We start from the raw sequence: 21,403 nt of genomic DNA on the forward strand, positions 1-21,403 counted from the left end.
AAAAACAACTATATACAGGATATACTGGAGACAATCTCAGAAATAAGACAGTAGGAGAGGCAATACAAAAATGCAAACTAAAGATCTATTCTATGAAGTTAGCCAAGTTCTAATTGATTCTAATGGTACCTGTATATTTTTATTAGATTGTATCTAGTATATGGTACCTGTATACTAAAATGCATATTAAAGATTTATTCAATAAAGTTAGCTAAGTTCTAATCGATTTTGAGAACTTTTATCTCTAGTATATGGTACCTGTATACAGTAGGTATATACTGCTATAGTTAACATTTGTATCCTAGTTCTGCCACTTACTATTTCCATAATCTTCAGTAAATTACTTAACTTCACTGGGCCTCAGTTTCCTCATTTGTAGAATGAGATGTCTGGACTTGATAAGTTCTATAGATCCTTCCGATCCCAAATATATGAGCCTAAGTGGGATGACTTTATTGAATTGGTACTATTAGGTTTACCCATTCCAGTGACCATTTAAGTTCTTATGTATATCATTCTATGAAAAGAACAAAACTATTTAGAGTTGTAAGATGCCTTAGGTAGAATCTAGTCTAGTTCTTACTGGAGTTCAACATTTTATTCAACAAGTGGGTATTTACGCATTGTTTGAATGTCCCTGGTAAGGTATCTTCACTGCTTCCATGGCAGGCCATTTCAGTTTTGGACAGATTCAGTGTTTAGGAAGTTTTTCTTTACATCAAGTGTAAATCTTACTTTTTTTTTTTGGGGGGGGGGTCATTTAATCATTTTATTAACAAGGCCAACAGGCTATTAAAAAGAATAGTCATTTTGCCATTTCTTGTAGACCAAAGATAAACACTTTATCAAGGGTTTCTTGGGACTTATGATGGAAGACAATATGAAAGGGGGAGGAAATGGATAACAACATGGCTTGACAAAAATCAAAGGGGGCAATCATCTTTGATAATATTGAAAAAAATCAAAGAGGGTAGTGATCTTTGATAAATAGACCTTACAGATAAAAGATACAAAGGAAAAAGTAGTAAATTTGACTCTTGACATCCCTAATAATTGTTCCTTTTTCTGTCACTGGGAGTCAAGCAGAACAAATTTAATCCATCTTCCACATGCTAACCCTTAACTTGAAGATAAGCCTTTTTTTTTTTTTTTTTTTTTCTTTAGGCTAAACATCTTAATTTCCTCTAAAGTATTCTCATATTATGAGCAATATCTATCTCGTGGCCCTTTTGTGTTACTATCTGTATACTCACTAATATTTTCCCCTAAATGTTATTCCCTGAATTGTTGTCTTCTTGTTTTGTAACTTGAATATAATTTATACTTGAGAGCAATTTGTAATTATGCCAAAAAAAACTCTTTTATCCAGCAATACTACTACTACTAGGTCTATACATGCAACGAGATTTTATATATAGATTTATATCTATATGTACAAAAATATTTATAGCAGCTCCTTTTGTTCTGGCAAAGAACTGGAAATTGAAGGGATGTCTATCAATTGAGGAATGGCTGAACAAATTGTGGTATATGGATATAATGGCATACTATTGTGCTATAAGAAATGACAAACAGGATATTTTCATCAGAATTTGGAAATACTTACACAAACTGATAGAAAATAAAATGAACAGAACTAGGAGAATATTATATATAGAAACAGCAATATTATAGGATGATCAACTGTAAATGACTTAGCTGTCCAAAGCAATATAAAATTCCAAAACAGTTCTAAAGAATTTGGGATGAAAAAAATGCTATCCACTTTCAGAGAAGGAACTCATGGTGTCTGGATACAGATTGAAACACATTAAACTATTATTCTTGGATTTCTATAGTCTTTAGTTCTTTACAGCATGGCTAATATGGAAATGTTTTGTATTACTATACATATATGATCTACATCAGATTGTTTGCCATCTCAAGGAGGAGTAAGGGGAAGAAAGGATGGAAAAAATATGGAACTCAAAATTAAAAAAAAATGAATGTTAAAAGAAGGGAATGAATGAATTTATCTTGTTAAATTGCTCTTCTGAATAGTTGGAATGTTTCACAACTCCACCAATAGTGTATTAGTATCCCTTTTCCTCCTACATCCCTTCCAACATTTGTTTCCTCAGTGACTATTCTAATTCCTTCAATTTATTTTTTCTTTTCTTACTGATATAGCTAGGATTTGTAGAACAGTATTGAATAACAGTGATGATAATGGGCATCCTTGATTCACCCCTGATTTTATTGGGAAGGCTTCTACCTTATCCCCATTATTGATAATGTTTGCTAATAACTTTAGATTGTTGTTGTTGTTTTGGTATTTCAGTTGTGTTCCACCCTTTTATGACTATATCTGGATTTTCTTGGCAAAGGTACTAGAGGGATTTGCCATTTCCTTCTCCAGCTCATTTTACATCTGGGGAAACTGAGGAAAATAGGGTTAAGTGACTTGCCCAGGATTACACAGTAAGTGTCTGTGACCAGATTTGATTTTAGGAAGATGAGTTTTCTTGATTTCAAGCACTATACTTTATTCACTTTACCATTTAGCTGTTCCTAAAAGGAAACCTCCATTTATTCCTATTTTTTTCTGGTGTTTTTAATGGGAATGAGTGTCATAGTTTGTCAGAAATGTTTTCTCCTTTTCTTGAGATAATCATGTAATTAATCAGTTTTGTTATTGATAAAGTTTTTCCTATTATTGAACCAATCTTACATATCCGGAATAAGTCCCACCTGGTCATAGTAAAATGATTTTTGTGATATATAGCTGTAATCTCCTTAATAGTATTTTATTTAAATATTTTGCATCAGTATCCATTAGAGAAATTGATTTTTGGTTTTCTTTCTCTGTTTTGCTCCTCCTGTTTTAGATATCAGCACAATATTTGTGTTATGAAAGGAATTTGGTAACATTTTACTTCATTTTCCAAATAGTTTATATAATGTTGCACAGTTATTCTCTAAATGTCTGGTGAAATTCACTTGTGAACCTATCAGGTCCTAGGGATTTTTTTCTTAAGGATCTCATTGATGGCTTCAATTTCCCCCTTCTAAAATAGTCATTTAATTATTTATATATTTTATATAATTCTTTACATTTATATAATTATACAATATTTATATAGTTAATAATGATTTTAAAAAATCAAATTAATCCATTTTTGTCTAGTTTATTGTGTTTTTTCCTTCCTTAAAATTAAGTTCTAGCTTTATTTATCAGTTCAATGATTTTCTTACTTTCAGTTTTCTTAATCTCTTCTTTGATTTTCAAGATTTCCAATTTAATTGAGAATTTTAAATTTGATCTTTTTTTAGTTATATATTTAATTCATTGATCTTTTCATTCTTTAATTTAGTGTGTGATACAGGCATTTCATAAAATAATTTCCCCTAAGTACTTCATTGACTGCATCTCATAAATTTTGGTATGTTGTCTCCTTGTTTGTGATGACCATGTATTTTAAAATCAGCTGGAGTCAGGAATTCAGGTTAAGAGAAAATCCTCAATCTTTATTCTTTGCGGAGGTGAAGGGGGAATGGCGATAGGAAGTGAAAGCAGTGGTGACATGAACCCGACCAGCCATACCCCTTCCTCTCTCTCTCCCACCCACCAAAATCGTCTCTACGTCATTTCCTGTACAACACATCAAAACTTGTACAGAGAGTAAGCAGGGCCATTCTTTCTCCAAGCATATATTAATAGAGTATTGTCCAATTGCTATTTAGCCTCACGTGCTTGGGACCTCAGTGCATCAAATCGAGCTTCAGCCCATTACACTTGTTTGTCATTCTTTTTAATTAAATTATTTGTTATTTCTGTGATTTATTCTTTGACTCACTCTCTTTCTTTAGAATTATATAATTTAGTTTCCAATTAATTTATATTCTATGTTTTCCTGGCCCCTTACTGAATGTAATTTTTATTATGAACTGAAAAGGACACATTTACTATTTCTACTTTTGTGCACTGGGTAGTGGAATTTTTATGTCCTAATATATGATGAATTTTTGTGAAATATTTCATAGTAGTGATATTGAGTTATATTTTTCTCCAGGTTGCCTCACAGCGTATCAGCTCAGTGGACCTTTCCTGCTGTAGCCTGGAACATCTCCCTGCCAACCTTTTCTACAGCCAAGACCTCACTCATCTCAATTTAAAGCAAAACTTCCTAAGGCAAAATCCCAGCTCACCAGCTAGCAGAGGACTTGGTGAACTCAAAAGGTAAGGGAACAAAATCTTGTTGATTGATGACTTTTTAAATTTACTTTTGTACTTGTCACATATGTCACATATACAGGACATCCCAAGTTTTAGAGCAGTTTCTCTTCCTCTCTTCCATTCTTTCTGTCTAGGTAGATAAGGGACAGAGCCAGATAAAGAAAGAATGCAAAGATTTTTCCATTCCCATTTTATGTGGCACCATTCCTTCATATGTCCTTCACTTAGAATTTTTAACTCCTTTTAGTTGATGAAAGTAACACTCTTGATTTGTATATATGAAAAAGAGCAAGAACCATTCTTAACTTATCCAGAAAGTGTATGTGTTAAATAAAAGCTAATAATTTTTGGTGTGACATCCTTGAATTATAAATGTTTGTTCTGATTAAATTGTTTTAATTCTATAAAGACTGATCTCTAAAGATCAGTTTCTTTGTGAAATCACATTTCCTTAGAAACACGGAGCCAGGACTTAAATTTATCATCACAATGTTATATGAATTATAAGTGTGTATTTCAAGAGTCATATGTTAAAGAACTAAGATTTCAGCCTGACCCTAGAGAGAGAACAGCATGGGACTTAATATCTTACATTGACTTGAGAATTTAGGATTGAATAACATTTAGAGCTCAAAGGAACTATAGAAACCAGAAATTCAACCTCTCCATTTTACAGAGAAGAGGGAGGCTCAATGAGGTTAAATGTTTTCATGTGGTAATGTTATAGAGAGACCATTTGGTTTTGGACTGCAGTCACTTGGGTCCAAATTATGTTCCTATAACTATGCTAAAGACAATTTTTTCTTTATTAAAACAATAATTGCCGAGTCTGTGATATATCAGTCACCATGGTCTACCATGCTTTTTGAATGACAGTAATTATTGCAGCATATATTCCAGCATTTGAGGCCATTGTTTTTGTTTTTTTGTTGTGTGTGTGTTTTGGGGATGGGGTAAATTTTTGGTATTTTATCATCATATTTGTGTATATGATTTGCATGTCTCATGCTTCCTTAAACATTTATCTTTCTAGATTATTTTATCTGTTGCTTAAAATATCTTTAGCATAGGATTACTGAAGAAGGGGATATATGTGTATATTGCTTTCATTTATATATAGATTATAGAATGTTAGGACTGAAAGGAAGCTTAATTCATTAATATATTCAATAAAATTAGGGTAAGGGTCTGTGATTGATATGGCATGTGTTTTAGAACACTGCATCTGTAGTCAGGAAACAAGCAGTTATCAACACTTATTATACACCAGGCTCTGTGCTAAACGCTAGGAATGCAAAGAATGATAGAATCATGATCTTTTCCCTCAAGGAGCTCACATTGTAATGGGAGAAAGAACGTGCAAAAAGAAAAAATTGTACTTAAAAGATGTATAAAGTTTAAGTGGAAAGTGCTTTCCAAGGGAATGTCCTGGGCAGAATAAAGGAGGGAACTGGGAAAGGTCTCCTGCAGAAGGTAGGATTTGAGCTGATTAAGGAAACCAAAAGTTTTAAGATGATTCACATTATAACTGAAATGTGTGCGTGTGTTTTCCACACATACAAACAACTATAAAATTTACTGAGTGCCTGCCATGCACAGATCTTTTTGTTTTGTGCACAGTAGACAAAGTTTCTATAAGATAAAATGCCTTTCCCTATTGGGTTAATGGATATGAAATCTATATGTAGTAAGTACCTAAAATACTAAGTAATACATTGAGTACATAAAAAAATGTTCAAAAATTGCTACGAAAGAAGATGATTACTGATGGATGAGTTCAGAATAAGGGGTGTAGAAATAATAGAAAAATTTTCAAGAAGGAAGTTCTTGACTCGGGCTAGAGGTAGAAATTCAGCTGTTGTTATTGTTGGGGTAAGGGGCAACATCCCAGGCATAAGGAACAAAATGAGCAGAGGTTTGAAGGCAGGAAATGTAAAGTGTAAGCATGGGCATCAGATATCTAATTGGCTAGAGGACATGATGTGAAATAATATAAGAAAAGGCTGTAGAAAGAGGGTGGCACTAGATCATAGGGGATTTAGGTGTAGAGAGTTTGACTTTTATTGAGTAAGCAATCAGGAGTCATTGAAACAATTTTGAGTGGAGGGATAACATGACTACTCCAGTATTTAAAGATTGCTCTGGCAGCAATACAAAGAATGGCTTTCTTTTTCTGTTTTGGGAAGGAAGAAAAAAAGAATGGAAGACCAGTGAAGATTTGAGAGAGCTTGCACTTAAGGGTTACAGTAGGAATAGTAACTGTTTACATTTATATAGCACAGTCAGGTGGAACAAGTGCCTTCTGCATCACAACTCTGATTGTGTATGATAAGTAGTATAAGTATCATTCTACTTCTGTTTCTCTGTTACCGTCTCTACTTTTTTTTTTCCCCTCATCTATCTGCCTTAAGATGAGAGAAACTGAGACTCAGAGAGGTTTAACACAATTAGTACCTTTCAGAACCCGTTGGTTCTTTTAATTGCAAGACAAGTTCTTTGTTAACTGTTTCTTTTTTATTCACCTCCTATATTCCATTTAACTTTCCAACATGGAAAACTGAATAGCTTATAGTGCCATTCACAGAAATAATGAAGTTAGAAAGAAGAAGAGGTTAGGAAAAAAGGTAAGCTCAGTTTTGGATCCACTGAATATGTGATATTGATGAGACATCCAAATAACAAGGATTGTTGGGCACTTAGGGAGTTTTGAAATGCGTCTTACTCCACAGGCATTTACCTGAAATACAAAGTATATGGATATCAGAATAGTTTAGGTTCACTCTTCCAAAGATTTATTATGCGTTCTGGAGGTAATTTGGGGGAGAAACTGTTCTGAACTGTTCTGACCCTAGAATTGCCCTTCTCGAGGAGGATCGTTAAACCATAACCCTTCCAAGTTGGCTGTATAGTGCCCAGAGGCCCAGTTTTTTAGGAATAGACTCACATAATCCTAGGACCCTAGAATTGAAGGAAACCTCAAGCTACCTATCATCTTTTAGGCAGGCAGGCAAGACCTCATTACTATCCACCTTGTATCAAGGACTTGAAAGATCAGTCAGGTGTCACACTTGGCAGCAGTGACATAAATCTCACTGATTAGTTACTGCATCCCTGATGCCAGGGCATCAGGCTTCTCTCAGAGCTCAGAAGAAGTGTCTTGTAAGCAAAGGCCATGTATTAGTGCCTCTCATTGGCTATGGACAAGTGTGTAGGGCCTCTAGGTTTTGATCTGAATTACAGAGGCTTGGTTGACAAGAAAAAAGTGATTATTTGAGTATAGCATGCAAGTTAGTAAATACAAAAGATGTAGGCTGTGAATTATTTTAGAATTTAGGAGGCTGACTATACTGTACCTGTCAAGGTCTTTGTGGCACAGTAGTTTTATTTTATATTGTTGATGCTTTGATCACTAAATGTTGGAATCTTTACAAACTGTTAAGCCATTAGAGTTGATAGAGACAATAATTATCTAATTTAGCATGGTAAATATGATTGATTTGATCTTAGAAGGAGATATTTTGGGCCAGAACTTGAAACAAGGTACTAAGTACAACTGATAGAAATGATGCTTGTGTTCACACCTTTAGAGAGCTCATAGAAACAAGAAATATTTAAGTACTTATTGGAGTTCACATGATGTAGTATGAGATATCCGAATTTACACCTCTCTTAAGCCCTGCCTCCAGAAGGAGGCGTTAACCTTTGGGAGATCATATATATAGAGGAAGCGCTTAGAGCTTGAGGGGTCTTACTTCAGAACATTGACTGGGGTCGGAGAGGAGCACTCTGGGAGGAAGCCGAGACAAGAAAGATTCATTTTCATCTTCCACCTTGGTGCTGGCTGCAGACTAAAGAAAGCAGAGGCAGAAGCCAAAGACAAAGCTGCAAGAGCTCTTAGAACCAAGCAGAGAGATAGGCCTCTGAGCTAACTGGGCTATATTGAGGGACACAATAAAAGATCTGAACTTTTATCAGCTGGCTGCGATTTTGGGTGATTATTTACTTGTAACTGAACCTAAAGCTGCCTCCAGAAAACCTCCCCGAGAAACCTGCTCTCCCCCAGAAAGAATCATTATATTATAAAGAACAAAAACACTAACATTATGCCAGTTTTTTGCAAAATCATAAATCATTGAAGTTAGTTTTCATTTTAGTTATCTCAGATAAAAGATTATTAAATAGGTCATTTAGTTACCCTTATTCTAATGTTTGTCTAGTTTCTCTCCTCTGTAATGTGGACCAACTCAAGGGCAAGGCTGGCTCTAGAGATGACTGAGATGCACAGAGTTGCCCCCAAAGTGTTTCTCAGTTCTTCTCTATGGGCCCATCTACTCTAGCCTCTTCTCCTTACAGATTAGGACACAAGACAGCTAAATTATATGATGGAACCAAGGTCACACAGTTGTTTTGGAGAAGAACCAGGATTTAAATTTAGCTATTCAAAAGCTTCTTTATATTAAGACACTACTCTACCCTTGGCTTCAGTCCTTCAACCTGTTCTAGTTTCTAAATTTTGATCTTTCACTTTTTGCTGGAGCCCCCTAGCCATTGGGCTTTCTTAGTGATCCTGTTGGCCCTCTGAGTTCAGGGATCTGCCACACTTACTCCCTTTCCTGCTGCATGCACCACTGTCATTGAATCTTTGTGTCTGATTATCCTTTTTTCTCTGACTCCATCACAGTCTGCTTGTATTAAAAAAGTAGATTTACATATATGATAGAGGAGAGTATCAGTTTTAAAAAGGCAGCAGGATAAGGCCTTTTAAAGTATGTATAGAAGATTTCTCCTTAGCCTAACTGGGTATCTGCCAATTTGCACTATAATCTATCTTTTTAAAAAGTGTCCTGGACTAATTCATGCCCCCCATAGAAGAGTCCTTGTCATATTATGGATATAATATTCTTTCAGATTCAAGTTCAAAGAACAAATAGAATGCTATCAAACTATAATTTGACAGGCACAGAAAATTAGTTACGCTTCAGCTAATTCTAATTCTTGTAATAAAGAGTAAAATAGAATGGAAATCATTTTGCTTTTAGAGGAGATTGGATCTGATTAGGAGCAACACAGTCTCATTTGTTTTAAAATAGCCAGTTTACCTAATATCCATTTATCCTGGTAAAGATGCTATTTGTTTTAAATCACTTTGTAACCTTAATGATGGAAAGGCATGGTGCTTCAGAATTGACCACTATTTCTTGGCAAATATTTTGGCTAGATTGCTTCTTCTGCTTCCTTTGTTTGGGGGGTGGGGTGGGGGCAGAAGGAATATTTCTATTTTTAAACTCAGGTACAAATTAACAATTTATGATTTATGAGAGATATTAAAGAGCCTTGAATTTGATATGTTTATTATGGAAAACTTTCACAATCCATGCTGCTTTGTAAGATTTTTTTTTTTCCTGTTGCTATCTGTGTGGGGGTGGAAGTAGGTTGGGGAACGTTGGTACATAAGGGAAGGGTGACTGTTTTGTCAGGCATCTCTCATTTGAGTAAGCTGGTTTAAAGCCCAACTGAGTTATTCACTACCCACCAGTAAAGGCTTTTTTTTTTTTTTTTCTAATGAACCAAGATAGGCATTTATAGGCAATTGTTCATAATAGCACTATTTACAAGTTTGTATTTTTTCTTTTATTCTTGCAATTAAAATTAAGATATTTAAGAATGTGACATACTTTTAAAAGGCATTAATGCAATCTTTTATATTTAAATATAGTGATGATATTTATTCCTTTTATTTGTAGCTACTTAATTTCATTCATATTTTCATGTGTATTAAGTCGTATAGGTAAAATATATAGAGAGTATATCAACAAAAGAAAAGCTTTATTGTACAATAATTCAGAGTCTGATTCTTTTTGTACAGCAAAATAATGTTTTGGTCATGTATACTTATTGTGTATCTAAGTTATATTTTAATATATTTAACATCTACTGGTCATCCTGCCATTTAGGGGAGGGGTGGGGGGGGGGTAAGAGGTGAAAAATTGGAACAAGAGGTTTGGCAATTGTTAATGCTGTAAAGTTACCCATGTATATATCCTGTAAATAAAAGGCTATTAAATAAAAAAAACAAAAAACAAAAGAAAAGCTTTACTAAAGAACTTACACCTAGACCAAAGAACAATTTATCCCCTTAGTTTTTGTGTTTTTACTTGAGCATAAAGATATATATATATATATATATATATATATATATATATATATGGCTCACAGGCAGAAAGCATGTCTGAGCCTATTGTTGTTTATCTTGATAAACTGGGGAGGGAGATTTGGAGTGTTTCATTGACCACATATCTCAGCCATTGCAGAGTTTCACAGTTGAGAATTCTGGGTCAATAAGTTCTAAAATGTTTTGGGATCTCTTTTTTTTTTTTTAAACCTTAAAAAGTTTTCCCATTTTTCACAGAACATTTAAATTGGTATTTGTACCAGCCTTCTAAATTAGGAAAGATGGCATACTGATTTTATCCATGGGTCAGCAGTTAAGAAGGAAAATATTGTTCTTGGAGTTATAATTATGTTTTTCCTTTATTGACAAAGGAACTTTTCAAGCTCTAGTTTTCAAAACACAGGAGTAAAATCAGAGACATTTTTGTATGTGTGGTTGTAAAGGTGTTTTTTATTTTTCCTGAAATTAAATTTGTGACCAACTAATACTTATTTACTTCTGCTCAGTTTGGAGGTACAACTCCTTTAAGTTAAATCTGGCCTCATTCCTTTAATTTCTCTCCGATTTCAGGCAAGTAACAAGTCTTTGGGTATCAAATTCCTGGTTTGTAAAAGAAAAGAGTTTGGACTAAATGACTTATAAGGCTTCTTTGAACTCTAATTTTATGACATTATTCCCTGAATATGTCTCTTTTAAGTGATTGAAGCTATCCTAGTACTAAGTTTAATATTTTCAGTAGATAACATACCTTTTAGAGGGCAGAGGGAGGAGAAAAAGCCATAAAAATTAAGTGACTTGCAGAGAGTCACACAACTGGTACATGTCTGAGGATGAATTTGAATTCAGGTGTTCTTGATTCCAAAGCCTGTGCTCTGTCTGCCCCTAATCATTCCTTTTTAAAAATTAAAACTTTTAATAATTGAAATTTAAAGACATATAATTCAGGAATTAAAAAAAAAAACAATCCTTTCATAGTTGTTTAAGTCAGGAACTGAAGAAAATACTTTTCAGGTAGTTTGAGATTAAAGATATTTCTGATAATTTTCTTTATCCTCTCACCTGTCTCTGACTCTTTTCTCCTTTCATTTTTTGTGATAATCATAATAAAAAGAGAATTTGGTATTCTGCATTTCATTGTTTGCTAAGGAGACCAAAATAATGAAGACAAACAAGATTAATTTTATATTTTAAGTTGGCATATTTTCTTGCTGATAGGTCATTATTTTAAATTTGTGTTTTAATATTGGATCCATAACATTATGAACCTTTCTGTACAACATTAATTTCAATGTTCAAAATTACATTTTATCAGATATTCTGATTAGTTTCTTTTCATGAATGTTTCATTAAAATTGTTATCTATTGATAATGATTCAATGACAAAATATTCTTGAAATTTGCTGTTAGTTCTGATATTGGTATACTTACTTGATATCTTGAAAACAGTATTGTGAAGTCAAATGCAAAAGCACAGTCGGAATATTCCAAAGATATCTTCAACAATTTTATTTTTTAGGTTGTAAATTTTCTGTCTTGGGAAGTATTATTTTTTTTGAAATATTTAAATTCAAATGTAGTTAGTCATACCATTGTGGAAATAATAAATTTTTTAATTTGCTGAAGGGCATACTTCAAAAGGAAACAGTGATAGACTTCATAAAATGGTGTTAAAAACATCAACAAAAACAAAAATAACCACTTAACTCTAGATGTTAGGAATCAAATAGATTATGAATAATTTTTTTCCCCATAGCAGTATCAATAACAGTAGTTTCTTCATTTGATGGCAACTTTTTTATTGAATTATTTTGATTTCTTAAGGCAAATGAATCTACTGTCTCTGGCCTGGGTAGTTTAGCTGGCAGAGAGGTATAGAGGGTGGCCAGTAGAAACTTTTTGGGAGACCCAATGAATATTTATGACTTTATTTTCCAGGTGAGTGCAACTGCTATTAGCAGAACTCAAATGTGTTTCAAGGTATTTGTTAAAATATTGCTTGTTTGTGGAGCTGTGGGTATGATTTATACTATAGTTGATTCTTAATCAGTCCAAAGTAATGAAACACTTGTACACCAAATAGGTGTCAGATTTTCATAATTCCTTTGGGTTTTAATTTTTTTTTTTGTTTCCCTTTGGGTTTTAATTTTTTTCATTCTTTCCCACATTCATTACACAGTGTACCTTAAAAATATCTATTTATATTAACATTGTTGAATGTACTACTAGTTTTCAAGAAGAAGCATAAGAGAAAGAATGACACAGTTTTGCTTGTGCTCTCACTCTGATATTTACCAGCTTTGTGAACTTGGGCAGCTAAATTAGGTAGATTGGGCTTGGAGCTAAGAATGCCTACTACAGTTACTTACTAACTGGTGTGAACCTGAGCAAAGTGTTTAATTTTTCTTACCCTGATCCCTCATCTGTAAAATGGGAATAATAATAGCACCTACCTCCTAGAATTTGAGGCTCAAATAATATGATATTTGCCTGTTACTTGGATCATCTTAAATGTGTGTGTATATACAAATACATATCATGTATGTTTATTATTAAATGACTTAAAGTTGAAGCTTTTTCCTAATTCCATAAATTTTATTTTATTCTGTTTGCAAGTGAAAAAGTCCAAAATAGCAATCATATGTTGCATGCCTGCTTTAAGAATCAAAGATTATATAAAATCCCCTTTAATCATAAATCATTATATATAAGAGCTGTTACTGTTATATACACAGCAGCAAGAATTATTGATATTTATGTAGTGCTTTAATGTTTGCAGAACATTTCATCTACAGTATCTTATTTGAGCCTCAGTTGCTGAGTTTGAATCCTGCTTTATATACTTGGACGAGTTCCTTGCTTGCTATCTGCTTCAGTTACCTCAAGTGTAAAATAGGAATGATGATAACCCCCAACCTCCTAGGGTTGATAGGATCACATGAGATATAGTATGTTTAGAACTCTTGAAAAATCTTAAATCATGTATAAATGTTGGCTGCTTATCATTATTATCATTGTTATTATGTGACCAAATCTGAGTCTTAGAGAGTAACTTGCCATTGTAAGGATGAAAAGAAGGATTTTAATCTAAGTATATCTTCTTCCAACTCCAGTGCTCTAATGACTCCTCCACATTTCCAAAGCACTTTGTGCATGTTGCATAAAGAGAAGGTAAGAGCAAAGAAGGGAGAAGCTGGATGAGATCAAGGAGAAGCTAGTAGGAATTTAGCTGGCCCTGGTTAAAGGTAAGATGTGGGGACTCAGTATAGAATGAAATAATCCAAAAATATATTATTTGAAAGAAGTTAGGCCTTACATAATTGGGACAGGAAGTCCCTGGACAAATAGACATTATAATGTTTCATTTATATGAAAGTCTAGAAAATGTAAAGGGGAAATTGAACTATGTCAGTAGCTAGCTGATAGGATTTTATCAGTGAAAGTGACTTTGAAGAAGAGGTATTGTGACCTGTTGTGCTTCTGTTTTCCAAAGCCCATAAGATTTTTTTTTCCATCTGATTTGATGTTGAAATCTTCCATCTGTGTTGTCTTTCCTATTAGAATCTGAGCATCTCTAGAGCAGTCTGTTTTTCAGTTTTTGGTGTATCCTCAGTGCTTGGCAGAATGCTCTGCACATAATAAGTGCTTAATTAATACTTTTTCCCATTCATTTGTTTATAAATTCAAATACTGCAGTTTGGGCTGGTAGACACCAAGTATAGCTTATTGACCAGGATTAAATAATCATATATTAGCACTGGAAGATCCTTAGGAATTATCTAGTCCTGTATAACAGAAAAAAAAGTAGCATAGGAGTCAAAAGATTTTAGTTTAAATCCTTTCCCTGATGCTTACTACTTGCATGATTTTAGCCATCAGTAATAATACTAACAATGAAAAAAATAGCTTTTGCTTTGAGGTTTGCAAATTTTTAAATTTGTTACCTCATTTGATCCTTCCACCAGTTCTGTGATGTAGGTACTGGTATCCTAATTTTACATATGAAGTTGAGAAAGGTTAAGTGCCCAGAGGCACACAACTAGTAAATATTTGAGGGAGGATTTGAATTCATGTCTTTATGTCCAATGTCACTATATCACTGTATCGTAGTCTCTCCCAGAGTTTTTTTTTCCACATCACTGAAATAAAGGCTGCTGGAATAAGTTGTTCTCTACAAGCCTTTCTAGCTCTAGAACTATGATCCGATAAGCACCCCTTCCCTCCTTTTTTTTTTTTTTTTTTTTTTTTTTTAAACCAATGGAGAAAGTCAAATTGACTGACTTGCCCAAAGTCATACACAGGTATCAAGTGGTAGAGCCACAATTGGAAATGCAGGTTCTTTGAGTCCAAACTGTATTCCTCCCACTTTACCACCCTAATAATTGAAAGCAATTATCCTTGCCAGATGTTTTTTTACAATCTTTAGAATTTAGAAACAGGATATATATGTAATGTGTTGTTGTTATATTATTTGTTTTGGATACTGGGAGGCCCTTTCAAAGACATCTAACTTTTCTGTAGCTGATTTTTAACCTCTTGGGAAGATTTCTACTCTTTCACCTTGAACATTTGATCAAAGAAAAGTCTTTATATGATGATTGTTATAGTAATAGTTGACATGTCAATATCATTTTATACTTGTTATTTCATCTGCATGACATGCATATATTGCTTTTTGGGCCACTATGCTGATTTCTGTTAAAGTTAAAATTCTGTTAAATCTTTCTAGTGAAACCATTTTGAAGGGAGGGCATATCGGTTTATCTGTATTCAGTTGCAGGTTGCCATATTTTTGAATCCATTAAAGATTCTCTGCAACTTTTTGAAGAAAGGGTATTTTTTTAAAAAGTCTTGGCATCATTCCAATTTGGTTATAGGATTCTACCTTACTCCATTCTTTTAGTAGCTGTATTGTTAGTCTTGTTTTTAATTCTATAGGAAAGACCCGAAGGCCTGGAGGCCTTTTTTTTTTTTTTTTTTTTTTTTAATATATATTTGAAGAATACCAATACATCCTGATCAGTCCACTTTAACAATAATGTTATATTTACTTTAAACAGATTTTAATCTGTTGCAGACATTAAAAGTATAAGAAATTAAGAATGATTCAGGTACTCCCAAGCATTTATAAACTGTGATATGAAATCTGAAGTCTAATTTGACAATTTTGCTGAGAAGCACTAGATTAGAGAAATTTTTCGTAGAACATTTCAAACTTGAGATGGCTGATAATTTAGCTGATAATTAAAATCTACTTACAGGTCTTAGAGAAAGTGGCCAGCACCTATATTATTCATGTAATAATGTGTGCATGTATATTTGCATGTGTACACATATGCTTGCTCATGCACTATGCTGCTGAGAGAACTATGCTTTTTCCTCTTTTTTTTTTTCCTGCTGCCATCCCACTGATTGGTAAGTAGCCAGTAGGCATGTTCTAGATTCTGGTTTTGAAAAATTATTTCTTTCTTTGGACGATATTTCTTTCCTCCTTCCTTCCCTTCTTCTTTTCTTTCCTTCTGCCTTCCTCCTTCTCTCTCTCCTTCCCTTCTTCTCTCTGCAATTTTGGGCAAAGTTGAAGGTTTCCAAGGAGCCTTCCAATTTTTAAGACCGAGCCTGTTTTAAAACAAACTAGAAGCATTGAAGAGCTACTCTGATAGAGTTCTTTCTAAGAAATTACCAGTGTTTTTGTTGCTGCTCCCAAAGAAAGTAATGACACTGCCATTGAAGGAGGAAACAACCTTATCTTTTCTTAGACTTAGCACTTGTGGAGTTATGGTGATGAGAATGTGGAAAAATAGACCTCTACTGCCAGTATTTAACAGTGGATACCAAAGTGAGAAACACTAGTTCCTCTTTGGGGTGCTTCTAGGCAGTCTTTAGGGGAAATTGGTTTTTTGAATTCAAGTCCTTAAGCTTACCTCAGTTTCTCTGAATGTGTTGTGTATGTAGTAGTGGGGGTGAGAGGAGGGAATGAGAGCATTATTTGGCATGTGTTATATAGCCGAATTGATGAGACAAGGCTCTCTGATCATCCATTATTCAAAATCCTTCATCAATCCCCTTTGCCTACTAAAGTTCAAACTCCTTGGCTGCTGGCAGAATTACTTTCCACAAACATTTGTTGTATTCACGTCCTGAGTGCAAGGCGCTGTACTTGTTGCCAAAGATGCAGAATCAAAAACAAAACAATCTTTGCCCTCAAGGAGTTTATGTATAGGGTTACTTTGTGTGTAACAAATAATGTGAACTGTGAAAAGTAATTCAAGAGGAAGAAAGGCCAAAAACTGGCTTTTGTGTAACACATGGGGCAGCTAGGTCAAAGCTGGCCTCAGGCACTTCCCAGCTGTATGATCCTGGGCAAGTCCTTTGCCCTTGTCAGCCTCATTTTCTCATCTGTAAAATGAACTGGAAAAGGAAATGGCAAACCTTTCTATTATCTTTGGCAGGAGAAACTCAAATGGGGTCAAAAAGAGTTGGACATGACTGAAAAATGATTCAACAACAAAACAAGTATAACACGTAGGGTAGGAGCTGTACTTTGAAGGAAGATTTTATAAAGCTGAGCTGAGCAAGGGTAACAGTTATGACACTGGAGACTATTTGTCTTGTGTGGGGAATAGCTGTATGGGAATATTTAAGAGGTTGGAAAGGAAGGTGGGAAACAGATGGCAGAGGGCGTCAGGCATTCCCCTGAAGATTCTGTATTTTATCCTAGAAGCAGTGGAGAGATATTGAAAGCTTTTGAGCAGGTCATGACCAGTCTATATTTTAGGAATATCTTTTTGACAATTGTGTGGAAGATGGATTAGGGAGGGAAGACATGGGAGGTAATTAGGGAGTAATCACAGTATGTGATGAGGACTTAAGTTACAATGGAAGAAGTGTGGGTAGGATAAATAAAATGCAGCAGCTAGATGGATATAGTTGTTGAAGAAGATCAGAGTCTGAGTGAATCTGGGTGACTAAAAGGATGAAGGGATGTCAGCAACAGGGAGAGAGGATTTTGGAGGATGGACGGGCGGGAGGACAGGGATGGCAAATAAAATGAAGCCTGTTCTAGACATACTGAGTTTGAGTTCTATCCTAAACATTCCTAATTTGCCATTCTGTCTTCTCTGTGCTCTCAGATATTTAAACTGAACTACTAAGGACTTTTGAACATGGGCTTGCTCTTCTATCTTTGTGCCATGGTTCAGTATGTTCTCTTAAACCTTGAATCTTCCTCTTCATCTCTACCTGTCAGATTTCTACTTATCTTCTACAGTAGGATTCAAATAAAATCATTCCTGATCTCTCTACTCATACCTCCCTCCTGTAACTAGGTGTTATCTCTCTAGTCAATTAGCAAGCATTTATTAAGCACCTACCATGTGCCAGGAACTGTGTTAAATGCTGAGGATAAAAAGAAGCAAACAAAGCAGTATCTGCCTTTAGGAACTCACAGTCTAATGTAGTTTTTAGGAAAGTTACCAAATTCTAACTTCTGTCATGGCTATTTGTATACTTAAACTGTTCCCCATCACTCTTCCTCCCCACTAGATATATGCCTGTTGGTGTTTTTCTTCTTTAAAATACAAGAGCTCTCTCTGGGAGAGAGGTTTCTTGGGGAGGTTTTCTGGAGGCAGCCTTAGTTTGTTACAAGTAAATAATCACCCAAAACGCAGCCAGATGCTAAAAGTTCAGATCTTTTATTGTCTCCAATATAGCCTGGTTAGTTTTTCTTAGAGGCCTATCTTTCTGCTTGGTTCTAAAAGCTCTTGCAGCTTTGTCTTTTGCTAACCTGATTAGTTTTTCATAGAGGCCTTTCTGCTTGGTTCTAAGAGCTCTTTCAGCTTTGTCCTTTGCTCCTGCCTCTGCTTTCTTCACCCTCCAGCCAGCACCAAAGTAGAAGATGCAATGAATCTCTCTTGCCTCGAAGAGAGGGCTTGTGGGCTTCCTCCCAGAGTGCTCCTCTCCGACCCCTGGGAATGTTCCCAAGTAACTTCCTTGAAGTTCTAAAAGCTTCCTCTATATATATGATCTCCCAAAGGTTAACTCCTCCTCTGAGAGAATGGGATTATGGGTTTCTCCCAGCGTGCTTTCTGGCCCTAAGAGCTTCAAGGGAGGTGTGAATTCGGATATCTCATACTAAACCCTGAAATCTCCTAAACGTGTGAACTCCAATGAGTACTTAAATACTTCTTGCTTATAAGAGCTCTCTAAAGGTGTAAACACAAGCATTGTTTCTATCAGTATTAGCAACTTATCACCTTGTAAGGATTCCCTCTAAGCTGTGAACCAATAAGCACTGTATCAATTCCATTGAGTTAACACCAGGATTCTGACATCTCCTTTGAGTTTTCACCTTGTTTCAAGTTGAGTTGACACTAGGATTCCAACATATGCCCTTGAAGACAGGAGCTGGATTTTATTAAATTTCATATGCTTTTTAAATTGTAAGCTTCTGTCTTTCTGTGTCTCCAACATTTAGCACAGTACCTGCAATCATGATAGATGCTCAACAAATATGTGTTGACTTATTCTTCAGCATATAGATCCTTATGTATAATCAGTGCTTAATAAATGAACATGTGAGATAGAGAATAATAAGCATATATTTTACTATACGTAGTAAAATAGTTATTGGATTTGTTTTCCAGTCAATCATAAATGCTTCATATGCAGGTAGGACAATATTTGAAGGTGGAGAATGAATAGGGGAGGATGACAGACTGGTTAGCAGGAATTAAGGAGCTTAGAGACTATTTTTCTTTTAATAATATAAACAAGGTGACTTATTTGTTCTGGTGAGGGTTTTTTCCTCTATTATGTTCCACTTTCCTTTAGTAATATGTTCCATTTGATATGGATATCATTTAGTTCCCAGATATTGTAGGGCCTGGTAGCTATTCAGAGAATTGTTCATATCATGCACATCTTTGTAAGGATAGACTGGAATTCTTTCCAAGTTCAATGTAGCGATTAAAGAAAAAATGTTTGATTGAATATTTAAATGTACTTTTTTTTTCTTCGTTCTTTTTAAGTATCCACATTCCCTCAACCTAAGGGAAAAGCTACACTCATTTAATCTTTCATCACTGATGTTGGAACAGAAATGTTCTTTTTACATATATGGTTTTACTTTAGGGATTAGGCAATTTCTTCTTAACGAAGCCTAAATTGGTTGATTGTGGGCACATCCTGCTCAGGAGAAAATGAATAAATTCAGTCATTTACAAAACAAAGATAGAACCATATGTCAGTCTTGTAAAAGGGATTTAACTGTAACATGTTGAATTGCCTTATATTTGGCTTTTTAATAATTATGTTGCTAGCTTGTTATTTAGAAAAATAGCTTGTGAAAAAGAGGTATGGTGGTTGTTTTCATTCTGAATGCTTAAAGCCAAATGAGCCTCTGTCATCTTCCTTAAAAGGAAATGAATTTATGGGGGAGAAAAGGGGATTTGGATGAGGATGATCTATGGCTTTTTGATTTCAACCATAAGTATGAATCAATGGTAGTCCAAAGATGGCTTTTTCTTATTCTTTATAATTCATTATCTTCTTTCAAGTTTGTCACATGATGCACTTGCTTGATTTTTATATCCTTAATTAAAATAACTTAAAAATAAGTCTCCTTAAAATTTGGTTGAATGAGAATAATATATTAAATAGCAGTATAATATTCTATCAATTGTTGACATTAATGCATTCTTTTGTACTTTCAAATTCTATTTTTATCTTTGTGTCATGGGAGAAAATGGTATCTGGTTTGTGGTTTTTATGTCATACTCATTTTTTCTTTCAAATTTGAGACAAAAGAGAAAGTTTCAGTCATTCTTACTGAGACAGTGGTATACAATTTAATTCTAGTTTTAAAAAGTAAAATATGCATGCATTTACTTTTCGTTTTCAAGTCACTTGAAGTGATATGCTTGTCTTTCTTGGTGACACCCAAGTGTTATTGGTAGCTTTTTTTGTTGTAGTTGTTTTGGCCTAAGCTAGAAAAGCTGACCTTATGGTGCTATATGAATGGTGTGGTGCCCAGAATTGCCATCCTAGAAGAATCAAGGTAAAGAGCTGACCATGAAAGACAATGCTGGGCCCTTCCACAGAAATACCACAGAATTTCATATGGCAAAAGATGTAAGATGAAATACAAAGCAGGGTATTGAGAAAACCAAGAATTTCTGGGTAGATAATTGTTAATAGTAATTGTAAAGTCCTTGATTAGAGCTGAATTTTGGGGTAGATGGAATTTGAGGGAGTGTGGAGAGGAAGATGACCATGAACAGTGTGGGTATAGACAAAAGGTTGGTGTAGTCACTGCTTTGTGGAGAGTAGGTGTGCATAAACAGGATTGAAGTATAACCAAAAACCCTGTACTATGATGGTAGCCTCTTGAGGCATTATATATTGTGTCTTCATGGTTTCTTTCCCTCTGTGTAGATGGAAGACTAATCTTTTCCCTTGTGTTCAACCCCTCGTCTTCCCCCCCCCACCCCCCGAAAGTGTAAGATGAAATGGATTGTTTCTGTACATAATCTTGATAGTGTGTATAAGTTGCTTGAAAACAAATCTAATTGAGGTAAAAATTATTATTAAAGACCTTATAGAAAGATTCGTGTTTTTTAACTCATACATTTTCATCTCGGAACTTTAGGATCATGTGAGTAATGGGATGCATGTTTTATGATTGAGAAGGACTCTTACTATTATTCCCATTCTAAAGTCATTCTTTGGGAAAGACAAGCAAAAAGGAATGTCAGTAATTGAAGCATTTTGTTCTCACCCATTAGGAGGTTTGTGCTACATTTGGAGAAAGTTCCCTTAATAATATTTCATTTCCTTGTTGTTGTGCTTAGTTTTTATAGATTTTCTTGGAAAAAGAGAAAAACTAAACAAAAAGTACATTTGGTTTACTTTTAATCCCATTTTTGCCTTAATAAATGCTTATTGAATTGAACTGATTGACTTCTGTAGAGTATATATTAATGCCTCCTTTTTTGTCCTCTTTTTCTTCATTGTATAAAATG

The 21,403-nt window shown here is 34.5% G+C and overlaps 1 protein-coding gene across 1 annotated transcript in view; it reads left to right on the top strand.

Annotated features, from left to right (window-relative positions):
- PHLPP1 (PH domain and leucine rich repeat protein phosphatase 1) overlaps window positions 1-21,403 on the top strand; it is a 288,192-nt gene that overhangs the window by 163,636 nt on the left and 103,153 nt on the right. The window contains exon 4 of the mRNA XM_023495940.2: window positions 4,053-4,219. Within this exon, the coding sequence (XP_023351708.2) occupies window positions 4,053-4,219 (167 nt within the window). The remainder of the gene's footprint in view (window positions 1-4,052; window positions 4,220-21,403) is intronic.

Source organism: Sarcophilus harrisii, chromosome 1 (assembly GCF_902635505.1).
Source record: "Sarcophilus harrisii chromosome 1, mSarHar1.11, whole genome shotgun sequence".
In the NCBI taxonomy this organism is placed as follows: domain Eukaryota; kingdom Metazoa; phylum Chordata; class Mammalia; order Dasyuromorphia; family Dasyuridae; genus Sarcophilus; species Sarcophilus harrisii.